The 26301-nt window shown below is 53.4% G+C and overlaps 1 protein-coding gene across 1 annotated transcript in view; it reads left to right on the top strand.

Annotated features, from left to right (window-relative positions):
- Window positions 1–26301, top strand: part of LOC124231407 (uromodulin-like 1) — a 61572-nt gene that overhangs the window by 7045 nt on the left and 28226 nt on the right. Inside the window, exons 3-9 of the mRNA XM_046648201.1 lie at window positions 4128–4289; window positions 5150–5271; window positions 7850–8036; window positions 9809–9949; window positions 19600–19854; window positions 21559–21671; window positions 23317–23536. Of these exons, the coding sequence (XP_046504157.1) occupies window positions 4128–4289; window positions 5150–5271; window positions 7850–8036; window positions 9809–9949; window positions 19600–19854; window positions 21559–21671; window positions 23317–23536 (1200 nt within the window). The remainder of the gene's footprint in view (window positions 1–4127; window positions 4290–5149; window positions 5272–7849; window positions 8037–9808; window positions 9950–19599; window positions 19855–21558; window positions 21672–23316; window positions 23537–26301) is intronic.

Raw genomic sequence — 26301 nt, forward strand, 5'->3', positions numbered from 1 at the left:
GATAAGTCAGAGATTATTTTATTTAAATGTATTTTTTAAAAATAGAATTGCAAAAATTGGATCCATGAACTGTGCAGAAAACTTGGAAACAGCAAAGAACAAAGAGAAATCACCCACATGCCCGCCGCCCAAGAATAACCGCGGTTCACGTTTTCTTCTAGTCTTCATTCAGGGCAGCTGTTTGCAAAAGCGTGATTACCCTCTTGGAGATTTTTTTGAGGCACGCTTTTACCACTTAGCCATTTATCTGGAACATCTTTCATGTCAATAAATATTATTCTACAGCAGGATTTAACAGCCACATGGCATTACCTCATATGGATGTATCGGCATTAAGCAATCCCCGACCACTTAGTGGTTTCCAGTTTTTCATTGTCATAAATAATGCCGTGATGAACATCATATGATACAAACACTGCAACACACAAGCTCGATATTATTCACTCGGGATGAATTCCTGGGAGTGGAGCCGAGTGAGTGTCTCAGCTGATGCTCACCAACTGACACCCTGTTTTCTGCCCTCCCCGTCTTCTTCGCACACTCATCATCTTGGCAAGCTCTCTCTCGAGCAAGCCCAGGGCCCCCTCACGACCAGGAGACAGCCCCAAACTTCCCGTCTCCCCCTGCTAACGATCAGGGCCCCCTTGGGGAAGGAGGGTGCCTCTGAGGGAGGAGGCTGGGGCTGGAATGGTTATTCCAGAGCAGATCAGACTCCTCAGGCTCAGGGAGACCCCGGGGCCGTTGCTCAGACAGCGCTGCCTCCCTCGGCATTGTCTCACTGATCCGTGACTAACCCTGGGTTGCCAGGCACTGGGCAGGCTTGTTTCATTGTTTGTGTTGAGTTAGTGGAAGGAGAAGCAGACTCTTGACTTTCTACCAAGCTGGAATTGTTGACTGTTCTCTGGGGCTCTCGGCAAGCCGGCCAGCTCCGAGGCAGGCAGGGGATTCCCAGCAGCATCTGAATCAAGATGAACTTGAACTTGAAAGCACTTCTGTGGTGATCAGGAAACCGTTTTTGGAAGCCAATTCTTCCTGGTGGCCTACATTTTCTTTTCATTTCAATAAACCTTTTCGTTTAGATTCGTTTGAGATTTACAGACAAGCTGTAATTTCCATACACCCTTACAGGCTTCCCCTAATGTCAGCACCCCACAGGGTGCGCGTGTCCCAGCTCAGTACCCAGCGTTGGTGCGCTGCTATTAATTTGACTCCCCACTCTCTTTGGATTTGACTTTTTTTCCCCTAATGTCAGTTTTCTGCCCTCGGAGCCCACCTTACATTTAGTTCCATGTTTCCTTAGTCTTGAGGCCACTGGTTTTTACGATGCGAGAGAAAGCAAAGACCTTTCCTTCCTTGATGGGTGTCCCTACAGGGATGCTGGCATTTCCGTCCCAGCGTGGCTCTCCCAGGCTGCACTGCATGGCCATTTTTCATGCCCTCAAAGCCAGTCCCCGTGTGGCAACTGCTCCAGGACTTTAGATAATTGGAGTAGCCACCTGGATGACTGGGAAATGAAGAGGGAGCCAAGGATTGCACGGAAACGAGAAAGTTATGGAGCCTGAACTTCCAGTCCAGGCTCAGCGGTGTGAATCAGACAAGACGGCGGGCGGCTTCCGTGATGAAATTGCTAATGCAGACTCTGCCCGTTTCTCCTTTGGCAGTTTTGGCTTTCTCTTCTCTTCCTTGGCTGACGCTCCCGCCCTTGTGATGTGTTCCCAGCACAAGGAGGGGCCACCACCTTCCTTCTGGCTGGGGAGCATTCTGAGGAGACATGGGGGACCCCAGAGGGCAGTCCCCAGGACTGCAGCCCCTCGGGGCTTCCCTTCCACTTGGCGACCCCACGAGTCCACCCAAAGGGCTAATCTTCCCCAGCTTCGGGGGGATGTTTCCAGAGCTTGGTTATCAGCTGGCCTCGTCTGACTTTCCTGGAGTTTCAGGGGCCTGGAACTGCACTTCTGAACATCTTACAGGGCACAAAGATTTAAATGAATCTGGACACAAGCCAGATGGGTTTGAGTGCCACCCAAGGGAGCACGGTGCCCTCATCCGGGGCGATTGGCAGGAAGGCTGTGAGCTCACCCAGCCCCTTCCTCACAGGCTGTTCCCGGGGTCTCGCCTTCCCCTGCCTCTCCCCCTGCTGCCCTCAGTCTCCCCGAGCTCCTGGCTTCTCGGCTTCCTTCCGGCCGTTGCTGCCCCCAGCCCAGCTCCACCCCTGGGTGTGCACAGACTCGCGGGCTCCCCCAGCCCTGCAGCCTGCCATGCTCTGCTGCCAGAGTGTCCAGGCAGCAGTGGCCCATGCTCCGGCCGCCTCTTGAGCAGTGTCTCCCCAGGGAGCAGCGCAACCCGGCTTTCCCGGGTTCAGTTTTTTCTCTTCTTCTGGCGCTCTTCTATGGCCCTGAATACCAGCACCTGGACTCCTGGCCCGTCCGTTTGGGGCCCACGGAGTCTCAGATAGTTTCGGCCCTTTCTTGGATCTCTCTTTTCTTCAGAAGCGAACCCATGCCTCCCCCAGCTCCCTGGCTGAAGTTCAGGGCACCAGGACACCGTGTCTCGCGTGGTGCGTCCAACCACGCCTGGCTGCTCGTCCCTCATCATCTTTCCTCCCGCAGGAGCTCGCCTGCATTTCTGCATGTCCTCCGGGAGCTGTGTCACACGGAGCTCGTTGTGAATGGTGCCCCCTGGAGCTGCGCAGCCCGTAGCCCTGCTGACTGACCTCAGTGGACCTGCCCCCAGTTGACCAGGGAGGGGTCAGGGCCACGCTGCTGGCCTCTCCAAGCGTGTGTCCAACAGGCGGGCCAAATGCCACATTTGCATGGCTAAACTCTGCTCCACCCGAGGCCGTTTTTCTGCAGCTTTCCCCAGCTCAGGAACGCTGCCAGCAGATGCCCAGGCGGAAGCCTCGGAGGCTTCTTGAAGCTTCTCCCTCTTTTACATGCCCATCCCATCTGTCAGCACATCCTGAAGCTTCCAGCTAAATACACCCAGGATCTGAGGCTTCCCGTGCCTCCACCCATCACTCTGGTCCAGCCTCCACCATCTCTCACCTGGACCATCACAGTCAGCTCTCAGCTGGGCACCCACCCTCTCCAGCAGCCAGAGCATGCCGTGAATGCCCTAGGGAAGCAGGACAGGAGACGGGAAGGAGCGGAGGAAGAGGCATTGGCCTGCCGTGGGGAGGGAAAGGGGTTTGCAAAACTCCAGGCACCTGGGGCCTTTCGTACAGGGTGAGACAGCTCCAGCCCCGACGGGGCGCCTGAGGGTCAAGAGAGATGGGGACGCAGAGCTACTCAGAGTAATCTGAGGGTCTGGGCAGGGCACCCCTTCACCACCAGACTGCCCGAAACCCCCAGGACTCCCACCTGGACACGGTCTGGGTTTCTCTGCTGCCCCATCCACCAGCTCACCCACTTCGCCCACCCAGGCCACAGGGCCCCTCCTCTCCATTGGAGGGTGGGCACCCTCCTGCCTCGTGATGATATGATGGTGTCTGCGGGGCTGCCCTCTACCCCCAGGGCCACAGACTCGCCTCTCCAGGGCGGCCTTCCCTGCCTCCCCACCCCGGGCCCTGCTTTCCTCCCTGCGGCTCTCATCCTGTCTGACCTGTAGGTCTACTTGCACATGGCCTCTGTCCACTGGAATCTAAGTGTCCTGAAGGCAGGGACTTTGCCTCTGTCCACTGCTGAGTCCCAGGCACCCAGTGCCATGTCTCATCTATATCCAGTACTCAGTAAATACTGAATGAATGAATGAATGAGTGAGTGAGTTGGTGAGTGAGTGAGCTATCAGGACACTGAGCATCAAGGGGCACTCTAAGGGCTGGTGGAGCCCCTGTACCTGGACTCCTAAGGCCTAGAGGAAAGGGGACACCCAGGACCCCAGCAGAAGCTGTCCTCCTTCGAGAAAAGATGGTCAGACTATATGAAAGTCAAAGCAAATGCCCTGGGGGGCTGCTTTGCAGGACCTGTGAGGCACCACCCAGGCCTGGACACGGCCCTCGGGAAGCCACACCGTGCGCCTCCCGGCTGCAGGCATGATCCGGGACCAAGAGGCAGCCCGAGTCCGCGCCTGCATATCTCACCGAGGTTTTTACTGCCAACATCATTAACTGCTGCTCAATTTTCCCCCAGCCCTGAATCGGTCCCGGGAGTTTGCATCGAGACCCGGGGTCTGCCCAACAGTGGGACTGGAAGCGCCTAGCTCGCTGTGCACCCTGGACGCCGACTGTCCCGGACTTCAGAAGTGCTGCCCCTCATCGAGGGGCCACCACTGCGTGTCTCCCGTGCCTCCAGGTAGGGCTGAGGTCCTCTCTTGCCTGAGACCTGCAGCAAAGGAGATATCCAGTTAGCCAGCTGAGCGTGGGATGGGGCCCGGCCCTGAGCGGCTGGAGGTCGGGGAGGAGTGGGTCAGCTGGCTTCACAGGGAGCCGCGTGCACGGGCAGATTCCACGCCTGGGTGATGTCTTCCTCAAAATCCAGTCACAGAAACCTCAGGGAGAGAAGAGTGTTCACAGGTGCTCTGAAGAGGGAAGACATCCTGGTGTAGCAATGACCCAAATCCCCCACGTTTGTCTCCTGGGGCCTGGGCACTCCGGGCAGAGCTGGCTGGAAGCTGAACTGTGTCGTACTGGGAGGCCAGAAGCCCCACAGAGACTCAAAATCCCTCTCATAGCACCTGTGGGCCAGGTCTGGGGCCTGGCCCTCAGTGCACGCCTGTCTGGTCTGGAAAGTTCTGCTCTTGACCATGGGCTGCCCCCAGGAGAACGGGTTGGTCAAGGTTCAGAGCTAGGGAAAGACATATATGCCATATGCAATATATATTACAGGGGTTGCATATGCTCTATTAGTTTAGTATAAAGTAATAGTATAAGTGATCATTAATAACATATATTAATATATAATAAGTATAAAGGTATTGTATACATTATATATTAATTATACTGTTATGCTGTATGCATTACAGTATATACATTACGTATCATGTATTATACACAGTATTGTCTGGTTTACATTATATACAATAACATACATTATATATAGGAATCTATATAAGAGGAACAAGGGGCAGGAGGTGGTGGCAGATTTCTTTATCAGGCCTCGGTTGGCCCACCCTGTCCCGGGCCTGTCACTCATGAGCGTGCACCCTCCTGCAGCTGCGGAGAGGAGCCCGGCCAGCTTCTGGTACAACGTGAGCGTCCTGGTGAAAATGGACTTCGAGGAGCTCCAGCAGGTGGACCCCAGGCTCCTGAACCACATGCGCCTTCTGCACTCCATGGTAGGTGAGGAGGACAGCGTGCCTGTGGGCCGCCCAGGCTGACACAGGCTGGGAACTGGGGGCCTGGGAGGAGTTCCACGAGTGACCCCAAAATGATGACTCTGAACCCAACATGAATTCTTAATTTAAAAAAAAGACAATGTTAAAGAGGTATGATTTACGAGCAACAAAACGCACCCGTGGAAGTGTGCGGTGTGATGCGTTTTGAGGTGCATAGCGTTGTAAGCCACATAGAGAGCACAGGACCCCCAACCTTTTAACAGCTTGTTGCTTAATCCAAATGGTGCCCCTGTGTAGACGGCCTCGGCCGCAGCGCTGCGCCCTCACTAACCTCGCTCGCCGATCCCCAAGGCTCTAGCTCCCGCTCTGCGGAATTCGGCAGGCGCCCCAGGAGGGGCTGGGGTGGGACCTCTGGATGGGGGTCCTCTGCCTCGGCCCTGTGGGTGTTTGCGGTTGCCTGGCTCTTTGCTGTGCCCCGCCTGTCATCAGAGGATTTGCCCAGCATTCCCAGCCTCTGCGCATAGGAAGCCAGAAACATGCTCAGCTGGACAACCAAAAATGGCCACATGTCCCCTGAGGGCAACACCACCCCTAGTGGAAGCCTCTGCTGTGGACACAACTCACCCTTTCTGACACCTCAGTGGGCCCTTCCCACCAGCTTGTCCCCACATGCTGGGGAACCCAGCGGCGGACAGGGCATTGCTCGTCACCATACGGCGGCTTTCCCAGGCGGTGGGCTGACCTCAGGGCTGGCCACAGGCGAGGGCCCCATGCAGTCACCCCATGCTCAGAAGGGCCCCACACTTGGCTGAATGCTCTGCGGTTGCCTCTCGAAAGGCTTAATGCTTTTTGAATCAGGGGCCCCACATTTTCCTTCTGCACTGGGCCCCGCATGCTGTGCCAGCTGCTCCTGCCTGACCCTCAGACGCATAGATGTTTCCCACCGTGGTGCCGGACCCAGAGCTGGGCCCTCCTTCGTGTTTAGGCCTGCCGGCCGGGGCATGCCCAGAACAGACAGCACACACGCTCACCTTGCTCTGGGCCATCCAGTAAAGCGGCTAGAGAAGAATTCTGAAATGTCATCTTCACTCAGAAGCCTCCTTAGCTGCCCTGGCTGGAAGTGACTTTTGTCTTAGCTTGTTGGGGGACTCAGGTTGTCCAACTGGCCGGTAAGAACAAAGCTATGGAGCCAGACTGCCCAGATTCAAATCCCAGGGCTGCCACTCATCAGCTGTGTGGCTTTGGGCAAGTTACATAACCTTTCTGTGCCTTAAAGACCTCCTCTGTTATATAGGAATAATCAGAATCCTACCTGAGTCGGTGGCCATGAGGTTTAAATAGTACATGAAAAGAGCTTAAAATGGTGCTGACCTGGGGAGGTTCCGAGTTGCTGTGGTTGTTGGTATTTGAAATATTATTATTGTCTCGTGTCTGCCGTTCTCTTCATGAGTGTCTGGGTTTTGTTTCTCCAGAAGGCAGAGAGTTCCTTCCAAGCAGGAGGGGCCTGCCCACAGCTGGGCTCCTGGACTCAGGGATTCCGTGAGGCTGGGGTTGGTCTCTGTCCTCCTCCTGAATTACGGACGACCTGTTTCTCCTCCTGTGAAGGGGTTCGCGTCTGCCGAGGAGGACCCCTGCCAACCCCCTTTCTGGTTCCCCGTGGAGACTTGGGGTTTGCCGGCCAAGCCTGCTCTGGGATGCTCTTCCGCCCAGGCGGTCAGGTAGACCTGCCTGGCTGCTCCAGGCAAATGATATCTTGAGACTTCGAGATATTCAGCTGGAGCAAAAAGAATGCATACGAAACGAGAGAAGGGATCATTAAACCTCAAAAAAGAACCAGATGTGTACAACGTGAGGCCGTGGCTTCACCGTCTGTTTCTCTAATTCCAGATCTAATTCTCCACGTCAGCTGTGAGGGTGGGGACGGGGGGACCCTGGGGTTGACCAGTGACTTTTCCTGGGCCTCTGTAACAAAGCACCACAGGCCGGGGCTCTTCACGACAGATGTTTATTGTCTTTAGTTCTGGAGTCTGCTGACCGCTGACCGTCTGCGGTCAAGGTGTGGGCAGGGCTGGTTCTCCCAGGGCAGTGAGCGAAGGGTCTGTTCCAGGCCTCTCTCTTTGGCTCATAGGCGTCTGTCTTCTCCCCGTGTCCTCGCATCATTTCCTTCTATCACTGTCTGTCTCTTGTACCCAAATTTCTTCTCTGGACACCAGTCATCCTGGACAAAGGCCCACCCTGATGACCTCATCTTGGCTAATTACATCTGCAATGACCCTATTTCCAGATAAGGGCACATTCTGAGCTACTGGGGGTAAGGACTTCAACACAGGAATTTTTTTTGGCGGGGTGGGGAGACAATTCAATTCATGACAACCGGTGTTGCAGAAGTATTTATAATCTGGTCTGCAGGACTATGGGGATGACGACAGACGTGAAAATATTGTAGCAGTTCTTTTCTGCAGAGCAGAGTGGCGTGTGTGTGTGTGTAATTGGTTTTAACTTCTCCGGGCCTCAGTTTCCCCGTCTGTCCCATGGGGACGCCCTCACATTGCATGACCCTCTGACTCTGGCTTCACAGGTCACCAGTGCCCTGTGGCCGATGGACTCTGCTGTCCACCACCTGTGGTCGGCTGGTGGGGACACCTCGACCACAGTGTCTTGGCTGCTGCTGGGCCTGCCGCGGCTGGTGCCGGTGGCCAATGTGTCCGCCATGTTGGACGGCATCGTGAGGCGCGTCTACGAAGTGATCAGCATCCAGGTGCAAGGTAGTCCTTCTCCGGGGTCCTCCCCTTGGGGCGGGGGCTGCAGGAGTAGGGCGACAATCCAGCAGGCGAGGGGTGGACTGCCCCATCTACAGCTCATTCTGGCTCAAACCGGGTTGAAACTCCAAGTTCTGAAGCAGAGATTTTGAGAAGTGATTTTGCTCTAACTTCACCATGCCCCCCACCTCCCTCCTGGGTCTCCTCCACGCCGTCTCCTGCCCCTGCCATCCAGGCAGGCGCTGGAGAATGGAGCCCAGAGCAACTCAAGGCCTTGTTTCTCCAACCCTTGGGTTCCCAAATTTCCCTCTTGCCTCTTTCCCACCCTCTCCAAGAACATTCTTGTACCTAGACAGCAGAATTGTACCAAGTTGAACTTCGTAAAGCACACAGATGTGGCCTTGTTTCTAGAAGAAATTACCTGGTCTTTCTTCTTATTCTTCTCCTCCTCCCCCTCCTCCTCCTCTTCCTCCTTCTTCTCTTTCTTCTTCTTCTTCTTTTTTGTCCATGTCAGGTGTCAGCAAACTTCTTCTGAAAAGGGCCAGGCAGTAAACACTTTTGGCTGTGGGCCGCACGGCCTCTGTCTCAGCTGCTCGGCTCTGCCATGTGGTACAAGAGCGGCTGTGGACAGTGTATGAGCAGAGGGCTGGCCCCCAGGAGAACTTTCTTTCCCACAGCTGGAGGCAGCTGCTCCCTGGGCAGGGAGGGGGATGGCTGCTTTGCTGGGGAAACTCCTCCTATGACACTGAAGGTCACACACAGTGATGTCGGGGTCTGGAGCCCGTGAAAGCTCTAGTGACTGCATCTAATTCCCTGCAAAATCCACAAATGGGCTCGAAGACCAAACTGCGTGGTGGCAGCAAGCGCAGAGCGTGCCTTGTCTGTTCTGCCAAGGCCGTTTGTCCAGAGAGCACAGGAGCTTGCCCGGAGGGGAACACGTTGGGTGTATGACTGAACACAGTGGGGGAAGGCACACTCAGGAAGGCGGGTCGGCTCAGTGGGAGGGCGCTGGAGAGAATCTGTTGGGGGATGACGCCTTGAGGGGGCGGTTTGGGGGAGGGTCTAAGGAAGGGGCTTTGTTCCAGATTGGATGCTGTCAGAAAGCAAGCGCAATTCTGTGATTGGGTATCTCAATGAATTTTATCTAGAGGGAGGGGACACTAGCATGAAGATAAGCTATAAGTGGCAGAGATCTAATAGTCACTCATTTTAGCCAAGAGAGGGGAGTAGTATTTTGTGGGTGACATGGTGGTCTTTTTTCCGTCTGGCTTAGATGAAAACATGAAGTGGCTTTGCTTTGTCTCACTTTCTCCTGGTCTTGGAGGAGCCTGGCCTGAGTGGCATTCTTTGAGCTTGTTTGTGTCTGATGGGAGAGTAACAGGGCCCCGCTAGGAACGTCAGGCCACTTCTGACATCGGGGCTGCCCTGTTCTCTTTCTCAGTCCAGAAAACTGCCCATCCTCAAGATGAATTCTTGAGTGGGATGTTTGGACTCCAGCGTTTCATGACCCTTCGGACTCAGTGCAGCCCCAAAGCAGTTTGCTCTGGCAACAGCAGCTGCCCAAGCATGCATGACGGCTGCTAGCGAGGGTGCCACACGCCCTGGAACGGGGGCCGGCTGCTCGAAGGAAGGAGGCCAGTGTGTCTGCAGGCTCTCTAAGACAGGGCTTCAAGAGGGCCCTGAGGACCACTGCCCGGTCCTCAGCTCATGTGACACACGTTTGGAGGTTAATGAGAATGACCAAGAGGTTACGACTCAACTCTTCTCCTTTTCAATAGACACAAATGAATGTTTCTACGACGAACTCAATGCCTGCTCTGGAAGGGAGCTGTGTTTAAACGTGGAGGGCTCATACCAGTGCCTCTGTCACCCGGAGTCACCGATCTCGTCTCCCCAGAGGCTGAACCGCACGTGTGAAGGTAAGCGAGTGGGCTCTCCCAGATGGCATAGGAATGGCTTAAGGAACTTTCCAGGCCAGAGGGTCCACAGAGATCCTCTCTTCTTACAAAGAGGGTACCACTGGCTCATGGGCAGACAAGAGTCATTTAGTTCTTTTGAACATCCTTGATCTCAAGGCATGCTATTCCTGTATTTTTTTTAAATGCACTTCACTTGCCTTTATCTCTGAACTCACAAGCTTTGTTTTTTCTTTTTCGAGGAAGATTGGCCCTGAGCTAAAATCTGTTGCCCATCTTCCTCTTTTTTCTCTCCTTTTTCTTCCCCCTGTCCAAAGCCCCAGTGCATAGTTGTGTATCCTGGTTGTAAGTCCTTCTTCTGCTTCTTCTATGTGGGATGCCACCGTAGCACGGCTTGATGAGCGGTGTGCTGGGTCTGTGCCCAGGATCCAAACCGGTGAACGTCAGGGCCACCAAAGTGGAGTATGCGAACTTAACCACTCGGCCACTGGGCTGACCGCTGCATTCATTTTTTGATTTAACCGATGTTGATTTCTGTGCCATTCACTGTGCTGGATGCTGGTAATGGAAACACGTATGAATAGATGGTACCTTTGCGCTTGGAAACTCGGTAGAGAACACGCCAGATGCCTGTCAGGCATGGTGTGTAAGGGGGATGCCTGAATAATTTATTGTCTAAATCTGGACCCCTTTGAGAGTGAAAGGGAGGTGACTAATACTAACACTGGGGCCACAGGAGTACCCTGGACTGTCCCTGGGGTTACCAGTTAATTAGACGCAGGAGAGGAAGGGGGACATATGGCAGCATGCACGTGTCTTGGTTGGACAGTTGACTAGACAGTGATTCCTGAATGACTTGGGGGAGACCAGGATTATTATTATTGTTATTTTAAAGATTGGCACCTGAGCTAACATCTGTTGCCAAGCGTCTTTGTTTTCCTTCTTCTTCCTCTTCTCCCAAAGCCCCCCAGCATATAGTTGTATGTTCTAGCTGAAGCTCCCTCTGGTTGTGCCATGTGGGACGCTGCCCCAGCATGGCCTGATGAGTGGTGCTGGGTCCACGCCCAGGATCCGAACCAGTGAAACCCCGGGCCGCCAAAGTAGAGCGTGTAAACTTAACCATTCGGCCATGGGGCTGGCCCTGTTTTGACTATTTTTGACAATAGTGGTTTAAACTGAGACGGAGTTGAAGTTGAGTGGAGACGCCAGGATGCTGACTCAGTCGGGTATTTGGTGCTGGAACTCAGGGGCTGGGTTGCCTACGTAAATCAGGAGTTGTCAGTGTCCAGGTGACATTTAAACTATGGGCAAGGCTGAGAGAAGGGCCCAGGGCCGAGGAACCCCAATATTTAGAATCAGTACAGGAGGAGGGGATTGCAAAGGAGACAGAGTGAGGCAGGAAGAAGAGTATGAAAGACAGCAGCCAGGAGTCAATAACAGGCAATCCTGTACAGACATTTACTACGAAGAGGCTCAGAGAAGTCAAGCAGAACCTGGAGGAGGTGTGGATGCCCAGGTGGCTCTTTTTAAAAGACGGGTGATGTCAAAGCATATTTGTGCGCGATGGGAGAGATCCTGGCTAATTTCTGCAGCTCTGGGACCCAGTTCAAGCCTTCTCTCCCCTGGGAAGCTGCCCTTGGACATCTCTTCTCCCCCGCCCTGCAAGGCTTCCCCAGCTGGAGATGATGGTCATCTGCAGCTGCTCCCGTGGCCCGAGAGTGGCTCAGGGAAGGCACGGTGCCTGCAGCCTGCAGGGCTGTCTCCAGGCGGGTGGGGCCACAGGTGCAGGCTCCTGGCTGGCAGCTGGGACGGGGAGCAGAAGAGGAAGGAGCAGGTGGAACCTTCAGCTTGCATGGATGGGGCGGCGAGGGTCAGGGTAGGGTTCATTCATTCATTCATTCACTCATGCGACACATTTTAACGAGCACCTCCTATGCTCCAGGTATTGCTGTAACTGGGATTCTTTACACAGCTAAAGGGACTCTGCAGATGGAGTTAGGCTAAAGATCTAGAGATGGGAGATGATCCTGGGTAATGCAGGTGGGCTCAAAGTCATCACAAGGGTCCTTCAAAGAGGGAGGCGGGAGGGTCAGAGTCAGAGAGAGAAGACGTGACCGGGGAAGCAGACACGGAAGAAGATGCCACACCACCGTCTGAGAAGGTGGAGAAGGAACCGCCAGCCAGGGAAGACAGGCGCTCTAGAGACTGGAAAAGGAAGGAAATGGGTTCTCCCCAGGACCCTCCAGAAGGAATGCAGACCTGCCAACACCTCGGTTTTAGACTTCTGGCCACCAGAACCGTGAGAGTAAATTTCTCCTGTTTTAAGCCACTAAATTTGTGATAATTGGTTACAGCAGCCACAGGCATCTAGTATAAAGAGTCAGGTCAAGACCCCCTTGGTGGCACGTGCTGGGTGGAACCCAGGAACTGAACAGGGAGGCTGGGGGGGATGGAGCAGAGAGGAGGGGGTCAGAGACGAGGGGCCAACAGGCAGGGCCCACATGTGCAGACGTGGTAAGGCCACGGGGATTTTTAACTTTCTACTCTAGAAAATTGCAGACAAATATGAACACAGAGAGAAGAGTGTAATGAATAATAGGAAGATCCCTCCGGCCCGCCTGGCTTTATCGCTGTCCCCACCGCTCTCCCCTCCCCCAGCACCATTATTTTGAGATCCCTTCATCATATCCCTTCATCAGTCAGTATTCCAGAATGCACCTCTAAGAGATAATAAGAAAGCGATGTTTTAAAAAACCCACAGCACCATATCATATCATCCTTAAAAAACCAAAACCATAGTTCCTTCATGTCCTCAAACATCCAGTCTGTTGAAATTTCTAGTTGTCACATCATTATCATAGATTTTTAACGTTTGTTTGACTTGCAATTTACGTCACATCCAACAAGTCGTGAGGATGTCACTTAAGTTACTTAATTTTGGAATCTGGAGGTTCCGCCTCCATCTCTCTGTTTCCTCCTATAGTTCTTGGAGGGTCTGGCTCCCCTTTGCTCAGCAGACTTTCCCACGGGCTGGATCTGCTGATTAGCATCCGGTGGTCCCCACTGCAATGTCCCCTCTTCTGGGTTGTCTATGAACCACAGTTGGCTCGGGGGCAGGCCCGTCCGTTTAATGGTGCCTGATCCCTTGAGTATCTGGTGAAGCCAATGGGTCTCCCCATGGAATGTTGCCAAGAGCACAGAACACACAGGACAACAGAGCAAATCGCCAGACTGAGATTCAGTCATCAAAACCTTACAACCCCCAATGGGTGACACAGCCATCGGTAGCCACACTGTCTCCTCCCACCCTCTCTGGTCAACTGCCCATCACTGGAGCTGGCAGCTCTGTGCCCCCCAGCCCTCACTCCCTCGCCCGTTGGGGGAGGGGAGGTGGGTGAGGCATCACATCCCAAAGTTTTCTTAGGGGTCCAGCTCCTGTCGCCCACTCTGGCACCATCTGAATAGCATACCCCTCAGTGTCACCTTCCTCTCCCTGTGTCACCCTCTTCTGCCCAAATTTCCCAAACAAGCCGCCTGCTTTGGAACCCTCATCTCAGAACCTGCTTCTGGGAGAACGCAGACTTGTAATCCACGTGCACCTTCATTCATTTATCAAATCACAGCATTTAGCAATGGGAGTGATGAGCACAGGTGACACTTTGAGATGTGCCACGTTGTCCTGTGATACGAGACCTTCTGTGGGTAGCAAAGTCACAACCGAAGGAAAGGCTACGTTTTACTTAGAGGTCAGTGAAAATAAAGATCGTTTTTCTCATCTCAATTTTTGGAGCCCTGACGTCTGCTCCGTCCCCTATCCAGGTGAAGAACCCCTAACGTACAGGCACCCACAGATTCAGATTCAGATGTGACTGCTTTCTTCCCCAAACCTCCTTCCTACTGCACGAGTGGCGTTCTGCTCCTCCACGAGGCGTGTTCCCCTCTCTTCGTGGCCTCAGCAGCAGGTGGTGAGCAGTGAGGACGTTTGGGGGATGGTGCTGTGAGTCACCCGGGAGCTCTGGACGGCCACCGGCAGTAGGCGGTGTGAGCTGACGCCCCTGTGCCAGGGGCACTCTGCTGCTGGGTGGAGAGTAGATGAGAGGAGTCGAGGCAGACTCCTTCCTCAGTGACAGACCTGGATTGAGTTTTGTGTGGAAATGTGCCCAGCTAAAAAGATTACCTTTCGCCACCTGCCTTGCAGGTAGGGTGGTCCTGTGATTCACCTTAGCCAATGAGATACAGCAGAAGTTTCCACGAGAGTCGGGACGACTGCTTAAGGGTTACAGGCCCTGCTGAGACCAGGCTGGGCACGGGCCTGTGATGGTTGAGGCTCCATTGGCTGTCTGAGCCTTGTGATGACCTTGAGGATTAGGCGCAGACACTAGGGTGGAGGAGCAAAGATGGTGAAGGAGCCTGGGTCTGAGGTACCACAGGCATTCTCTACATGAGGGGCACACCTGACGGGGTGGAGCCGGTTGTGTGGGCTTGCCTATGATGTGTAGCAGCTGATCCCAAGCTAACTGACTTGGGGCAAGACAGGCACAGGGAGACAACTGTTCGGGCAGGTCTCTGGGAGCAGGCAGGGGTGGCGGGACGGTGGGCATGGTGGGGATGGTGCATCTGACAGGCAGACGCCAGGCCCCCCAGGACAACTGCTTGCAGACTACAGGCAGGGGCTGGCAGGAGAGGAGGCTGCAGACAGAAGTCTGGCGGACTCAGCACGTTCTGTCACGCAGCTCAGCTGAGACGCAGATACAGCCTATTCCATTTGGCCGCGAACACGTTCTCTGCTTATTCCAGAATCCGCTTTATCACTGAGACCACAAACGACAGCGGGAGGATAAGCCACCCCCGATCTCAGCACCCCAGCAAATTGTTTTATTTTTCCTTGTTCCCGTCCAGGTTTTTACCCGATTTAAATCCTGCTATACATGCAATTTTGTCCTCTGCCCTCTTTGCTCACCATTATGTCATATAAAGGTTTCCAAGAAGCAACCTGGTCTTCATAATTAGGACTTTCAATGGTTGAGTAATAACGGTATTCTGCAGCAATGACGTAATGCTCTCAGCTCTTTCCCTCCTGGGGGGCGTTTAGGTCGCGTCCAACAATTGTGCTGTGAAAACCAGAACTTTCACTAATGTTGCGAAGTGTTATGGAGAATATTGTTCTAACCGAGTTTGAACTACTAATTTAATGCATGTGTCCTTGCCCCTCTAAAGGAACATAACAGTGACGGCCCTCCATGAGTTCACAATAATAAAACAGCCAAAAACTTATTAGCACTTACCTCACCAGGCTCGGTTCTAAACACTTTATGGTACCAGCTCATTTAATCCTTAGAGCCACCCAGGAGGCAGCTGCCCTTATTGTGCTCATTTTTCAGAAGAGAAAGTGGAGGCAAAGGAAGATAACACAGGTGCACAAGGCCCCAAAGCTGGTTCTGTATAGATAAACTGGGTCCACGCTGTTAGTTAGCCCCAGACCCCCGGCCTGAGCCACCTTCCCCAGCAGCTCGTGGCTGGGGGCACCACTGCGACTTTGGGCGATCTACTCCCATTCCTCAGCCACCACGCTGCATCCTCCAGAGGCTGCCATCTGTCACGGGGCTGCGCGGCCCAGTGGTCATGCCCCATCCTCCTTCAGCTGTGCATAGAATCAAGAGTTGATTAGATTTCTGGAGCAGTGGAACTTTTTCTCTGGTGATCCAGCACCCAACCAGGGTAATAAGTCTCAGGTTCTTATTTACTGACTCTTCTCACTACTGCGGGCGACGGGTGGAGGGCTGGTTCCCAGCACCACTGGAGGACCAGGAAGGGCCCACGGGCAGTCATCGCCCACTGGAATGTTCTGCCTCCCCCAGGATGAAGCATGAGGGACAGGCCTTGTCCCCTGGGCACTGCCAATGAGTCATTGATCTTGGCAAATGGTCAGCACTGAACAAATATTTGTTATCGGTCAATGAAAAGGGAAGTTTCAGTGGTGGCTATTCCTAGGGTCTCTGGATGTTTAAAAAAAATGAGCCTACCAGCCCCACCTCTGGCAACAAAATGCTCCTCTACTGGCCTCATGACTTTGAGAGTCTGATAGAAGTATGCACCATCCTCCAAGTGAACAGGCACCCACAAGCTTTGCACAGAAGCCCCTGACAACCATCCCAGGTCTCCTGGACGGGGGCCTTCAGGGGGAGGGTCCAGGCCCATCAATGAGAATAGAAAGTTGGAATACGGTTATGGAAAATACGCTGGTCCGTAATCTGAAAACACATTCGACCCTATTTACAGTTAGGAATGTTGTCAGCCCACTCTGCCACGAGGAGTTGCAAGATTCCTTCAAGATAAAGGGTGGCCGGACAGCTAAACATCCTCGGGAAAGCTGTGCCACCCTGATGTCAATTCTAATAGGGCAGGAAAGATAAATCAGTGTTTCCAGACTAGAAATTGAGAGTGAATTCCATGGCATCGTGCTAAGGGAAACAGCATGTGTTTTAAATTTAGAAGCTAATATAAATGAGCATCTGCTGGAATAGCAGAGAGCTAGAAGACGGTGGAAAATACAGCCCAAATTTCAGAGGCTTTTCTTGTGAAATTAGTCACCCAGTTAATGACACACAGGGCAGCTGGATTCTTGCACAAAGCAAAACCAGTAAGGAACATTGCACGGTTCACTCTTAAAGTTCCAGGAACACACTCTGCTTTTAGGATGGAGTGGAAGTGTCTTCAGGGGTCATCCTAACTCTCTTCAACACGGTCCCCTTCCCGGCTGGAACCTAATAGCTCTTCAGCCCCATAAAGAAACGTCTCCTGAACTTGTGGCTCGGCGAGGGCAGGGCCGGCAGGAAGTAGCCGCTCAAGTTCATTCCTCATCTCCAATCAGATTTTCAACAACTGAATGCTCAGAATCTTGGCTCGAATCCTCAGCACTTCTCCCTTTACAAGGGTCAGGTGTCAGGCCGAGGAGCCTGAGGGGAGAAAAGGAGCAGCGCCTGGCCTGGAGAGCTCGTGGGGGAGCACAGCCTTCCTGCTCCACCAGTGTGGGGTCAGGGCTGCCCGAGAAACTGGGGCCCAGACTCACAGACACGGGGAGTCCCAGGTGCTTCACTGAGACAAAAGTCACGTCCTGGATTTAGCTCATGCTGCGGGATGGAGAGGGCCCCAGAGGAGCAGTGGCTGCGGGTCACACAGAGTCCAGAATTGAGTGTTACTTTCTAGGGCCACTTTAAGAGGAATGTTGAGAAGCTGAAGGGCAAGCAGAAGAAGGTGTCCTGGCTGACGAAGAGCTAAAATCCAGGTTAGGAGGAAGACAGAGAGTCAGTTTGCAGTTTCAAATGTCTCCAGCTCTGCCCTGCAGAAGAGGGATTAGCTGTCCTGTGTTAGAAGCCGGCTGGCTTTGCAGCAGCCCAGACGACTTTACGACCAATTGTGCTGTTCAGCCAGCAGCCGCCTTGAAATCTAGTTGAAGGGGAGTAGTAAGGTCGAGCCATTTCCTAGGGCTGCTGTAACAAACGGCACAAACTTGGTTTAAAACAGCAGAAATCTATTCTCTCCCAGTCCTGGAGGGCCGAAGTTCGAACCTGTTATCGCTGGGCCCCAATCCAGGTGTCAGCAGGGCCCCGTTCCTTCCCAGCCTCGGGAGGAGAATGTGTGCTTGCCTCTCCTGCTTTCCGGTGGCTGCATGCATTCCTTGGTTTGTGGCTGCATCATCTGCATCTTCAAGGGCAACATCTTCAGTTCTCTCTCTGCTCCGTCTTCCCCTTGCCTTCTCCTCTGTGTATGTGTGTGTGTCAAATCTTCTGAGTCTCTCTTATAAGGATATTTGTGATTCCATTTAGGCCTAACCTGGATAATCCACGATATTCTCATCTCGAGATCCTTAACTTCATCATACCTACAAAGACCGTTTTTCCAAATAATTTCACATTTACAAATTCCAGGAATTAGGAGCCTCTTGCGGCCAAGGCAAAAAGGGAAATGGGTTGAATTGTATCGGTTTTTACGTTTTACTGGAAGAAAGCATACACATTTGTCTGGAAAGACAGAATTTTTTTCATGATACTAGAAAGCATATATCCTATGAATCCTTACATGAGGGGCTTTGGGAAACCTCAGACATTTTTTAATTCTTTTTTCTTTACTATGGTTTTGCAGAAGATTAAAAAAAATCTCGTGGCTTGTTTCTTATACAACTCAAATTCTGATGGAAAAATTATGGTGCCGGGATAGAGGGCCACTCTACTTTTTTATGTAATTCATGTTGCCCAGGTGCCTGCTGTGAGCCAGAATTTTTCTCCCAAAAAACAGATTTAATTCTATTCAACTATTAGAATATATATTGGTTGTTATGCTAGAGTCCTGCTCCCTGAGGCATAGATTTCGATGTGAAAACATAAACAGCCTCAGCCTGACTCCTCGCCCTGCTTCCCCGAGGGAGCCATTGTTTCCGAGTGATGAATTAGCCGACAGGAGAAGTGCTTGTACGGAAGATCAAGCGAAGCAGGACAGCCCGGGGCCCTCTGACATTGCGTCGAGGCAATATTTATAAACGCAGCACAGAAACACCACACCACGTGTTAATCTGCTCAGGCTGCCACAACAGAGTAGCACCGGCTGGACGGCTTAAACACCAGAAAGTTATCTTCTGGCAGCTCTGGAGGCTGCAAGTCTGAGAGCCAAGTGTGGGCGGGGCTGGGTCCCCGGAGGCCTCAGCCCTTGGGGTGTAGAAAGTGTAGATGGCATCTTCTCCCTGTGTCCTCACACGGCTGTCCCTCTGCGTGTGTCCGTGTCCTCGTCTCCTCTTCTTACAAGGACACCAGGCAGATGGGCTGACGGCCCACCTGTGGAGTTCACCTTAATGTAATTACTTCTTTAAAGACCCATCTGCAAATGCAGACACACTCTCAGGGGCTGGGGTTAGGACTCCGACGTACGAATTTTGGGGGAACACAGTTCAGCCCATAACACATCGCAATGGCCACAGCTGCAAAACAACTCAGGTTGTTTCCATATCTTGACTATTGTAAATAACGCCGCAATGAACCTGGGAGTGCACAAGTCTCTTTGAAAGAGTGATTTCGTTTCCTCTGGATATCAACCCAGAAGAGGAATTCCCAGATCATATGGTAGTTCTGTTTTTAATTTTTTGAGGAACCTCTGGACTATTTTCTCTGGTGGCTGCACCAGTTTGCACTCCCACCCACAGTGCACAAGGGTTCCCATCTCTCCGCATCCTCGCCAACACTTGCTATCTCTTGTCTTTTTGATAGCAGCCATTGTAACAGGTGCTAGAATCTCCCTGTGGTTGTGATTTGCATTTCCCTGATGGTTAGTGGTGTTAGAGCCCTTTTCATGTGCCTGTTGGCCGTTTGTGTGTCTTCTCTCAAGAAACATCTATTCAAGTTCTTCTCCCATTTTTGAGTCGGATTATTTGGTTTTTTGCTCCTGAGTTGTGCTCGTTCTGTATATCTTTTGCCTAGTAGCTCCTTATCAGATCTGGGATTTGCAGATGTTTCCTCCCACTTGGGGGGTTGCCTTTTCATCTTGTAGATGGTTTCCTTTGCTGTGCAGAAGCGTTGGAATTTGTGTAGTTCCCCCTGTTGATTTGTGCTTTTGTTGCTTCTCTCTGACCTTTCCTGCATCTTCCTCACTCTGTGCCCTCACAGATTGCCCTCCCATCAGAGACCACATGATCCTCAACGTCACCAGCAGCAGCTTTCATGTATCTTGGAGTTTAAACTCCCCCCAGAGCCACACCTTCCACGTGCAGGTTTACAAGGGGGAGGAGCTACTCAGGAGCGCCAGGACCCGGGGCACGACCCTGGAGGTGGCCGGGCTGGAGGCCGGGGTGCTTTATGGGGTGAAGACCAGCTACCAGAGGTGTGGGGCCCATGTCACCGCAGCGCTGACTGTCAGAACCGGTAAGCCCCCTCACCCAAAATCCACACGTTACCTGTGAGTTTGTCTTTCTGTCCCATTTCCGTTGGCCCCAGTGATTCCAACCACTGTTCTTCCCGTAATCAGGGCAGGGGTAGTCATTGACCTGGGCCCACCCTTCCCCAGGGGCCGTGGGAGCAGGACCACGGCGGTCGTGGCCCTCACGGGCCCCCCTGCCACCAACATCCCCTCCTGTTGGGGGCTTCCTCTGACCCCTGACCTGACGAGGGCTCTGTGGCACCCCCTCTTTCTGTAGCGTGAAGGACTCACAGAGCAGTCAAATAGAGGGAGGCAAAAAGTGTAACAAAGCAGAAAAGGGCAGCGATTTGCACACATTGGAAGACCTTTGCCACACTTAATTCCACAGGGCTGAGTCTGTATAACTTCCCCAAACCAAAGACCCCAGCATCACATAAAATCTTCACGAAGCGTGCCTCATTTCCCATACGGTACACTTGAAAAGCTAATGCAATGCCCGCTCTAAGGGCGCCACGAAGGACCTTTTTTTCCCAAAACAAACAAGACTCAGGCATGAACTGGGAATTCCAGCGTCCAGAAGGCAGCGCTGGCATGTCCCCTGTGACTCTGCCACGTGGGCCAACTTTGGTCCTGTGCCGTGATTCAGCCTCCCCTCTGCCTGGTCACGGCGGTACCTGGATGGTGTAGACGTCGGTCAGGTCAGGCACAGATGGTGGGAGTTCTCTCCTGGCCTGGCCTCTGGATGGATGTGGAAGTGTCGGTGGAGGGCGGTGGAGCTCCAAGACATTCTGGTCCAGGGACCAGAGCAGGTTGGGTCCCCAGTCTGGGGGTTCAGAGCGTGCAGAAATTGCTGTGTGAAAGACCCTCTGGGGGTCTCTCTCGTGAGGGATGGAATGAACAGGCCTTCAATGACACGGTCTCTACCCTTTATGATCTGATTTGTTCAGAAATGTCAGGTCACTGCAGGATGTTAGTTTTATTCTCTGTAATGAAGGATGTATGTTCCCAGGTCCCAGCTTCAGTCTTTCCAGCTTCGCTTATGCCCAAAGAAAAGGCCGCCTCCTTTATAGGATAACCAGCTCTACCTGTTGGCCTGGGACAGAGGGTCTTTTCGGTGTGAAAACCCCAAAAGTCTGGGCAAATCGGGATGAGACGGTCACTCGAGGGTTGGGGGCCTGGGTGGGGCCAGCGTGAGGACCTGGCTGGGCCATGGCTGTGAACAGGGCAGAGGAACCAGTGGCCACACTGTGTGAGGGATTGCTGGATCGTGCTGGTTGAATCCCAGTCCTGCGGTGTGGACCGTGTGTGACATTTGTACCTGGTTCCATGGATGTCCCTACCCTGACTGCCAAAGGGTGTGTCTGTGTTAAGAGTTTCCTTTCCCCTGGCACAGAGGTAGTTGATTTCCCCCATTTGGCTACCCCAATCTGAGACTCATGCCTCAACCTATCTTTTAAAATATTTCCCCTACAAACAACAGGCTTCATGGAAACATTGACAGAAAAGCATGTGGCTTTCGATCACCAAAGTTCAGTGAACTTGGCTTCCAATTCCCCTGGGGGTGATGTGGCATGGCCTGGGTGGGTGATGCTCACATCATGGGTCTGAGGAGCCCCAAGCTTAGAGAATCCAAATCTTCTGTAATGGACTTCAAGCAAACCCACCAGGATAGCTTGAATAATAAGTTCACAAGTTATGGTCTGTCCCAGATGCCCAGGTATTCCAAGTCACGGTAAGGATCCTAGACCGCAACGTGACGGAGAAGCTGCTGGACCGCGGCAGCCCCGAGTATCAGGACTTTTCTCGACAACTGCTCCACGAGGTAAAGCCAGAGCACAGACACAGGGAACTTTTCTTGGGCGTCCTCAGCTAGAAACCCACAGCAGCCGGCCTCTCCTGCTGAGCTCCGCTCCGCGGCTGTGGCACAAGGGCATGGTACCACAGGCTTCAGGGGCCAGCCCAGATCCCGCAGTAATTGCTCAAATGTTTTCTCCTCCTTTTAGGGGGTGCTCAATCTAGATTTGGGGCCAAAACATCTTTGAAATACGTGCCTTTGATTCAGATGGGCTGTACCACTTGATGGTACAGCTGGGTTTTCTGTTTAACCTTCCACCTGGGGGATTGGGGGGATTTGGGGGGGTTCTGTCTTCCTACTTTGGAGCAGCTTCAAATTGAGGAAGCATTGGCCAGTGATCAGGGCATCCTTTCCTCCATGTGGCTAGAGGGAGACAGCAGCACGAAACCTGGGAGAACCAGGTCAGTGACAAATACTATCTATCCTTGGATGATGAATTGCAGAAAAAAGTGACCTGCCAAACCATCCAGAACTGTCAAGGGTCTAAGATTTTGCCCCTGTTGCAAACTAATAAGTTAGCCTGTTCCTGTTCCAGGGGTGCAGGCAGACGACACGAGCTGCCTGGATCAGCAACAAAGGACTTTGTTACCCACAGCACAGCAGGTGGCATGAGCATCACTTTTGTGCCAGTTGCCCTCTGGTCTCCGAGTCCCACGGGGGTGATGTGGAATGGCCTGGGTGGGTGATATGCAAGTCATGGGTGGAAGGAACCCCAAGCTTAGGGAACCTGAGTGTTTTGTAACAGACTGCAAACAAACCTGCCGAAAGCTTGCCCCAGAAAGAGACATTATCTTTATTATATCGGACGTGAACCAGTCTGCCCTTTGCTCCGGAGGGGGCCACTATCTTTCTCTCTCCTAAGGCTGTTCATCATACAAACATCTTGGAAAGATATTCTGGAACAAAAGGGTAGTTAGTCCTTCTACTTGCAAGATGTGTAGACATGAGAGATCGAAGGAGGGTTGCCTCTCAGCGTCCACCTGCAGGAAGAATCAGTTTTTGAAATTTCTTAGAGAATTCCCTCTCCTTTCCGTGGTATTTTACTTGTGTGCGCAGGAATGGAGTGGCGGGAAGGCGGGGCTCATGTCTCCCTTGCTGGGGCGTGGGCGTTCCTGAGCACCTGGCTCTGCCTGTGGGTTTCCTGGGGGATAAAGCCCAGTAAGGGGGGTACAGCTCCAAACAGCCATGGGATTGTTCTTCCGTGGCCCCTCTTGGTTAATCAATTGATCCATCTGTCAATCCAATAGTCTGTCTGTCTGTCTCTCTCACACAAATCACCTTCACACCGATGTTCAGGGCACCGAGAGTAGGCAGTGCATCTAATGCCCGCTGACCGGGAGCCTGATTACAGTGATCACTGGGAGTTCTCACAAAGACTGACCAGGCCCCGCCCAGCTGTCCCAGGGGAGGCCCAGGTGGGGTGCAGTGAGCTGGAGGGTGTCTCTGGCTGCCGTGAACGGTTGGTTGCTGGGCACCTCCTCTTGGTCATGGCGGGGACACATGGATTCTGTGTCTCACTCATCAGTCACACCCAGGGCCCCACTTAACAGTTTTGAAGAAGTTGATGGAAAGCCCTGCTCTACCTGAGCGGCTGTCGCCTCTCCCCGGCTAGGTTGAAAACTCCTTTCCACCGGCGGTGTCTGACTTGCACAGAAGAGGGAAGCTGAGGGTGCAGATCGTGTCTCTCCAGGCTGGAAGCGTGGTTGTGAAGCTCAGGCTGACGGTGCAGGACCCCGAGTTCCCAGTGGGTGTCTCCACGCTGGCCACCATGCTCCCGCCTCTGTTGGCGAGCACGGTGTTCCAGATTGACCAGCAGGGGACGCTAGTGCAAGGTAGGTCCTCCCCTCGGCCCGAGTTGCCGCAGTGACGCCCTGCAAAGTCCAGGCTACGCTTTTTAGGGTCAACATTTACTTTATTCCAAAAGACAGAAAAAGTAAATGAAATTCAAATCCTTATTCTGTGTTCCTCCATGGAGACCGGGGGCCTAGGGCTGAGCCCCCCACATCCCACACCTCCTGATTCCACATGGACCACGGGGCCCCAGGGGGGCCTATTCCTTTGGATGGTGTTTCTCGCTGCCCCAGGCCCAGAGCTCAGGGTGGAAGCAGGCTGGAGGATCCCGAGGGGGAAGAGGGCTGGGAGCTTACTCTCTGTGTCAGGGCCCAGGCACCGCCCGGCCACTGTGTGACTTGCTAACACATGGACCTGCTTCATTAGCCCAAATATTATGTAATTTTACTTGGTGTTGCTTTAAGGCAGGAAGTCACAGATCCGGGGCAGGGGTGGGGGTGGGGGGAGGAGACAGAGAAAGAGAGATGGGGCATATGGGGAGAAGATGGGAAGGTGAGAGAGACAGAGATAAAGAGAGGCAGAGATAAAGAAAGGGAGAGAGACATCGAGACAGAGATAGAGACACGAGAGACAGAGAGAGAGATGGGGGAGAGAGAGGGAACTGAGAGAGACAGAGACAGAGACAGAGGGGCTGATGTGGAAGGAAGGGATTAAGTTCCCTCGCGAGTTGAGGGCCCCTGCAGGCTCTGCCTCAATGAGACTTGGGGCTCCATCTGTGGCACGGGCGTCCCTCTGACCCCCAGGGGAGCTGGGTCCGAGGGTGAGCTCTGTCATCTCCTTTGAGCTCAGTCGAGCATTGGTTTGCTGTCCCAGCCTACCCCAACCCGAGAATTCAGGGAAGCCCCTGGGGGTGTCACACCTGGAGTCACACTTGGAAAACACCTGCTTGCCTAGCCTGGGGGTCACCGCATCACTTGCCTGCTCAGGGATGGAGATGGCAGTGGCCCTCTGCACCTGGAGGGCCCCACCTGCCTGGGCTCAGGGGCTAAGTGCCAGGCAGGCACCGGGCGCCATGTGGGTGGGTCCTCAGCGTGTACCCCCAGGGCCCACCTGAGACCAAATCTGACAGTCTTCAGGTGGTCCAGCCAGCCCTTCTGCACGGCTTCCCAGCCACGGCCCTGTGCACCAGGAATTAGAATATTCCAGATCTTTGTCAAATGGTGCCGTGTGTTGAATGGTAGCCCCCAAAAGATATGTCCTCCCAGAACTTCAGAATATGACCTTATTTGGAAGAAGGGTCTCTGTAGATGAAATTAAGGTAAAGATGTGAGATCATCCTGGATCAGAGTGGGCCCTACATCCAACAATGAGCATCCTAAGAAGAGACAGAAGAGGAGATGACACGGAGACACGGGACGGAAGGCCACGTGCAGATGGCGGCAGAGACTGGAGCGACGCAGCCACAAACCAGGCAACACCTGGAGCCCCCAGAAGCTGGAATAGGAAGGAAATGTTCTTCTCCAGACCCCCAGAGGGAGTGTGGGCCTTTCAATGCCTTGATTTTGGACTCTAACTTCTAGAACTGTGAGAGAACGACATCTGTTGTTTGGAACCAGCTTGAAAGCTTGTAGTAACGTTGTGGCAGCCTCAGAGAACTCACACTGAGGAGGAGGAGGCACCTGGTGTTGCTAGCTTCCCAGAGTTCTCAACGAATCCTTGTTAAGCATCCCTGTGAAGTTCCAGAAGCCCCATCAGAAGTTAAGGGCTCTGCAGTGTCCCCGACAGACAGTGGGACTGTTTGCTCAACACTTCGGAGCTGAGGGGCGGCTGTGGGAAGGCCCCGCTGCACCGGGGACCCAGTGATGAGGAGGCCTCAGGCTGTTAATTGACGGGGGACGTGGCCCTGTCCCCTACAGAGTCTTGTGACCCAGGTACCACCGGCTTCTGACACCAGAGCTGCAGGACGGCCCCTGGGCCACAGCCCCCACGTGGGGAGGCAGCACATGCCCGAGTTGTGTGTGGGGAAGGAGGTTTCTCCTCCCCGAGAGCCCCTGGCCCCGTGGGCTGGGGAGCCAGAGAAGCACGTTCTTGCCTTCCTGCAAAATCAATGCAGCATGGCATGCAGAGAGCTCATTTTCTCTGTGGCTCATGCAGAAATGATATGGTTGGCATCCTCCCAGCATTCCTGGGTATCTGGGAGCGCTTGCTGCCCGTCAGTCAACATGTCCCAACAGCATGGCATGGGGGGGGGGTCGCGTCATGAATCATCTTCTCCCTGAGGCCCGTCTGTCTTGGGTCACTGGGTGGCCACGTGTCCTGGGTCTTCCTTCAGGAGGGTACGCCCCATGCACTGGGAGGCCGCATGCTAAGCTGCACTGTGGTCCTATGAGCTGCGTCCTCATGGGTCCGGCTCAGCTTGCCCCGCAGGAGGAGGTGTGACGTGGCTGGTAGTTCACAGCTCCGGTGAGTGGGGACAGCCTGACATCTCAGCTCTGACACTCACTTGCCGTGGGGCACTGTATAAGTCACTTCACCTCCCTGGGCCTCCGTATGCTCATCTGGGAAATGGGAAGATCATAACAACGTCCCACCCTTGAGGCGGTTGAGTAAGCGAAGGGATGTGGTTGCAGCTGTGGGATTTAGCGCTGTGCCTGGCACACACCTGACAGCACCTCCCACATTTCCAGTTAACCCTTTCCAGGCTCAGCTTTCAGATCTCGGATGAGTTCTCAGGCTGGGAAGGTCCTCCAGTGTCCCCGGGGCCCCCACTGGTCCTCCTCACGGGGCCTTCTATCCTGCGCCCTTC

Source organism: Equus quagga, chromosome 21 (genome assembly GCF_021613505.1).
Source record: "Equus quagga isolate Etosha38 chromosome 21, UCLA_HA_Equagga_1.0, whole genome shotgun sequence".
NCBI lineage: Eukaryota > Metazoa > Chordata > Mammalia > Perissodactyla > Equidae > Equus > Equus quagga.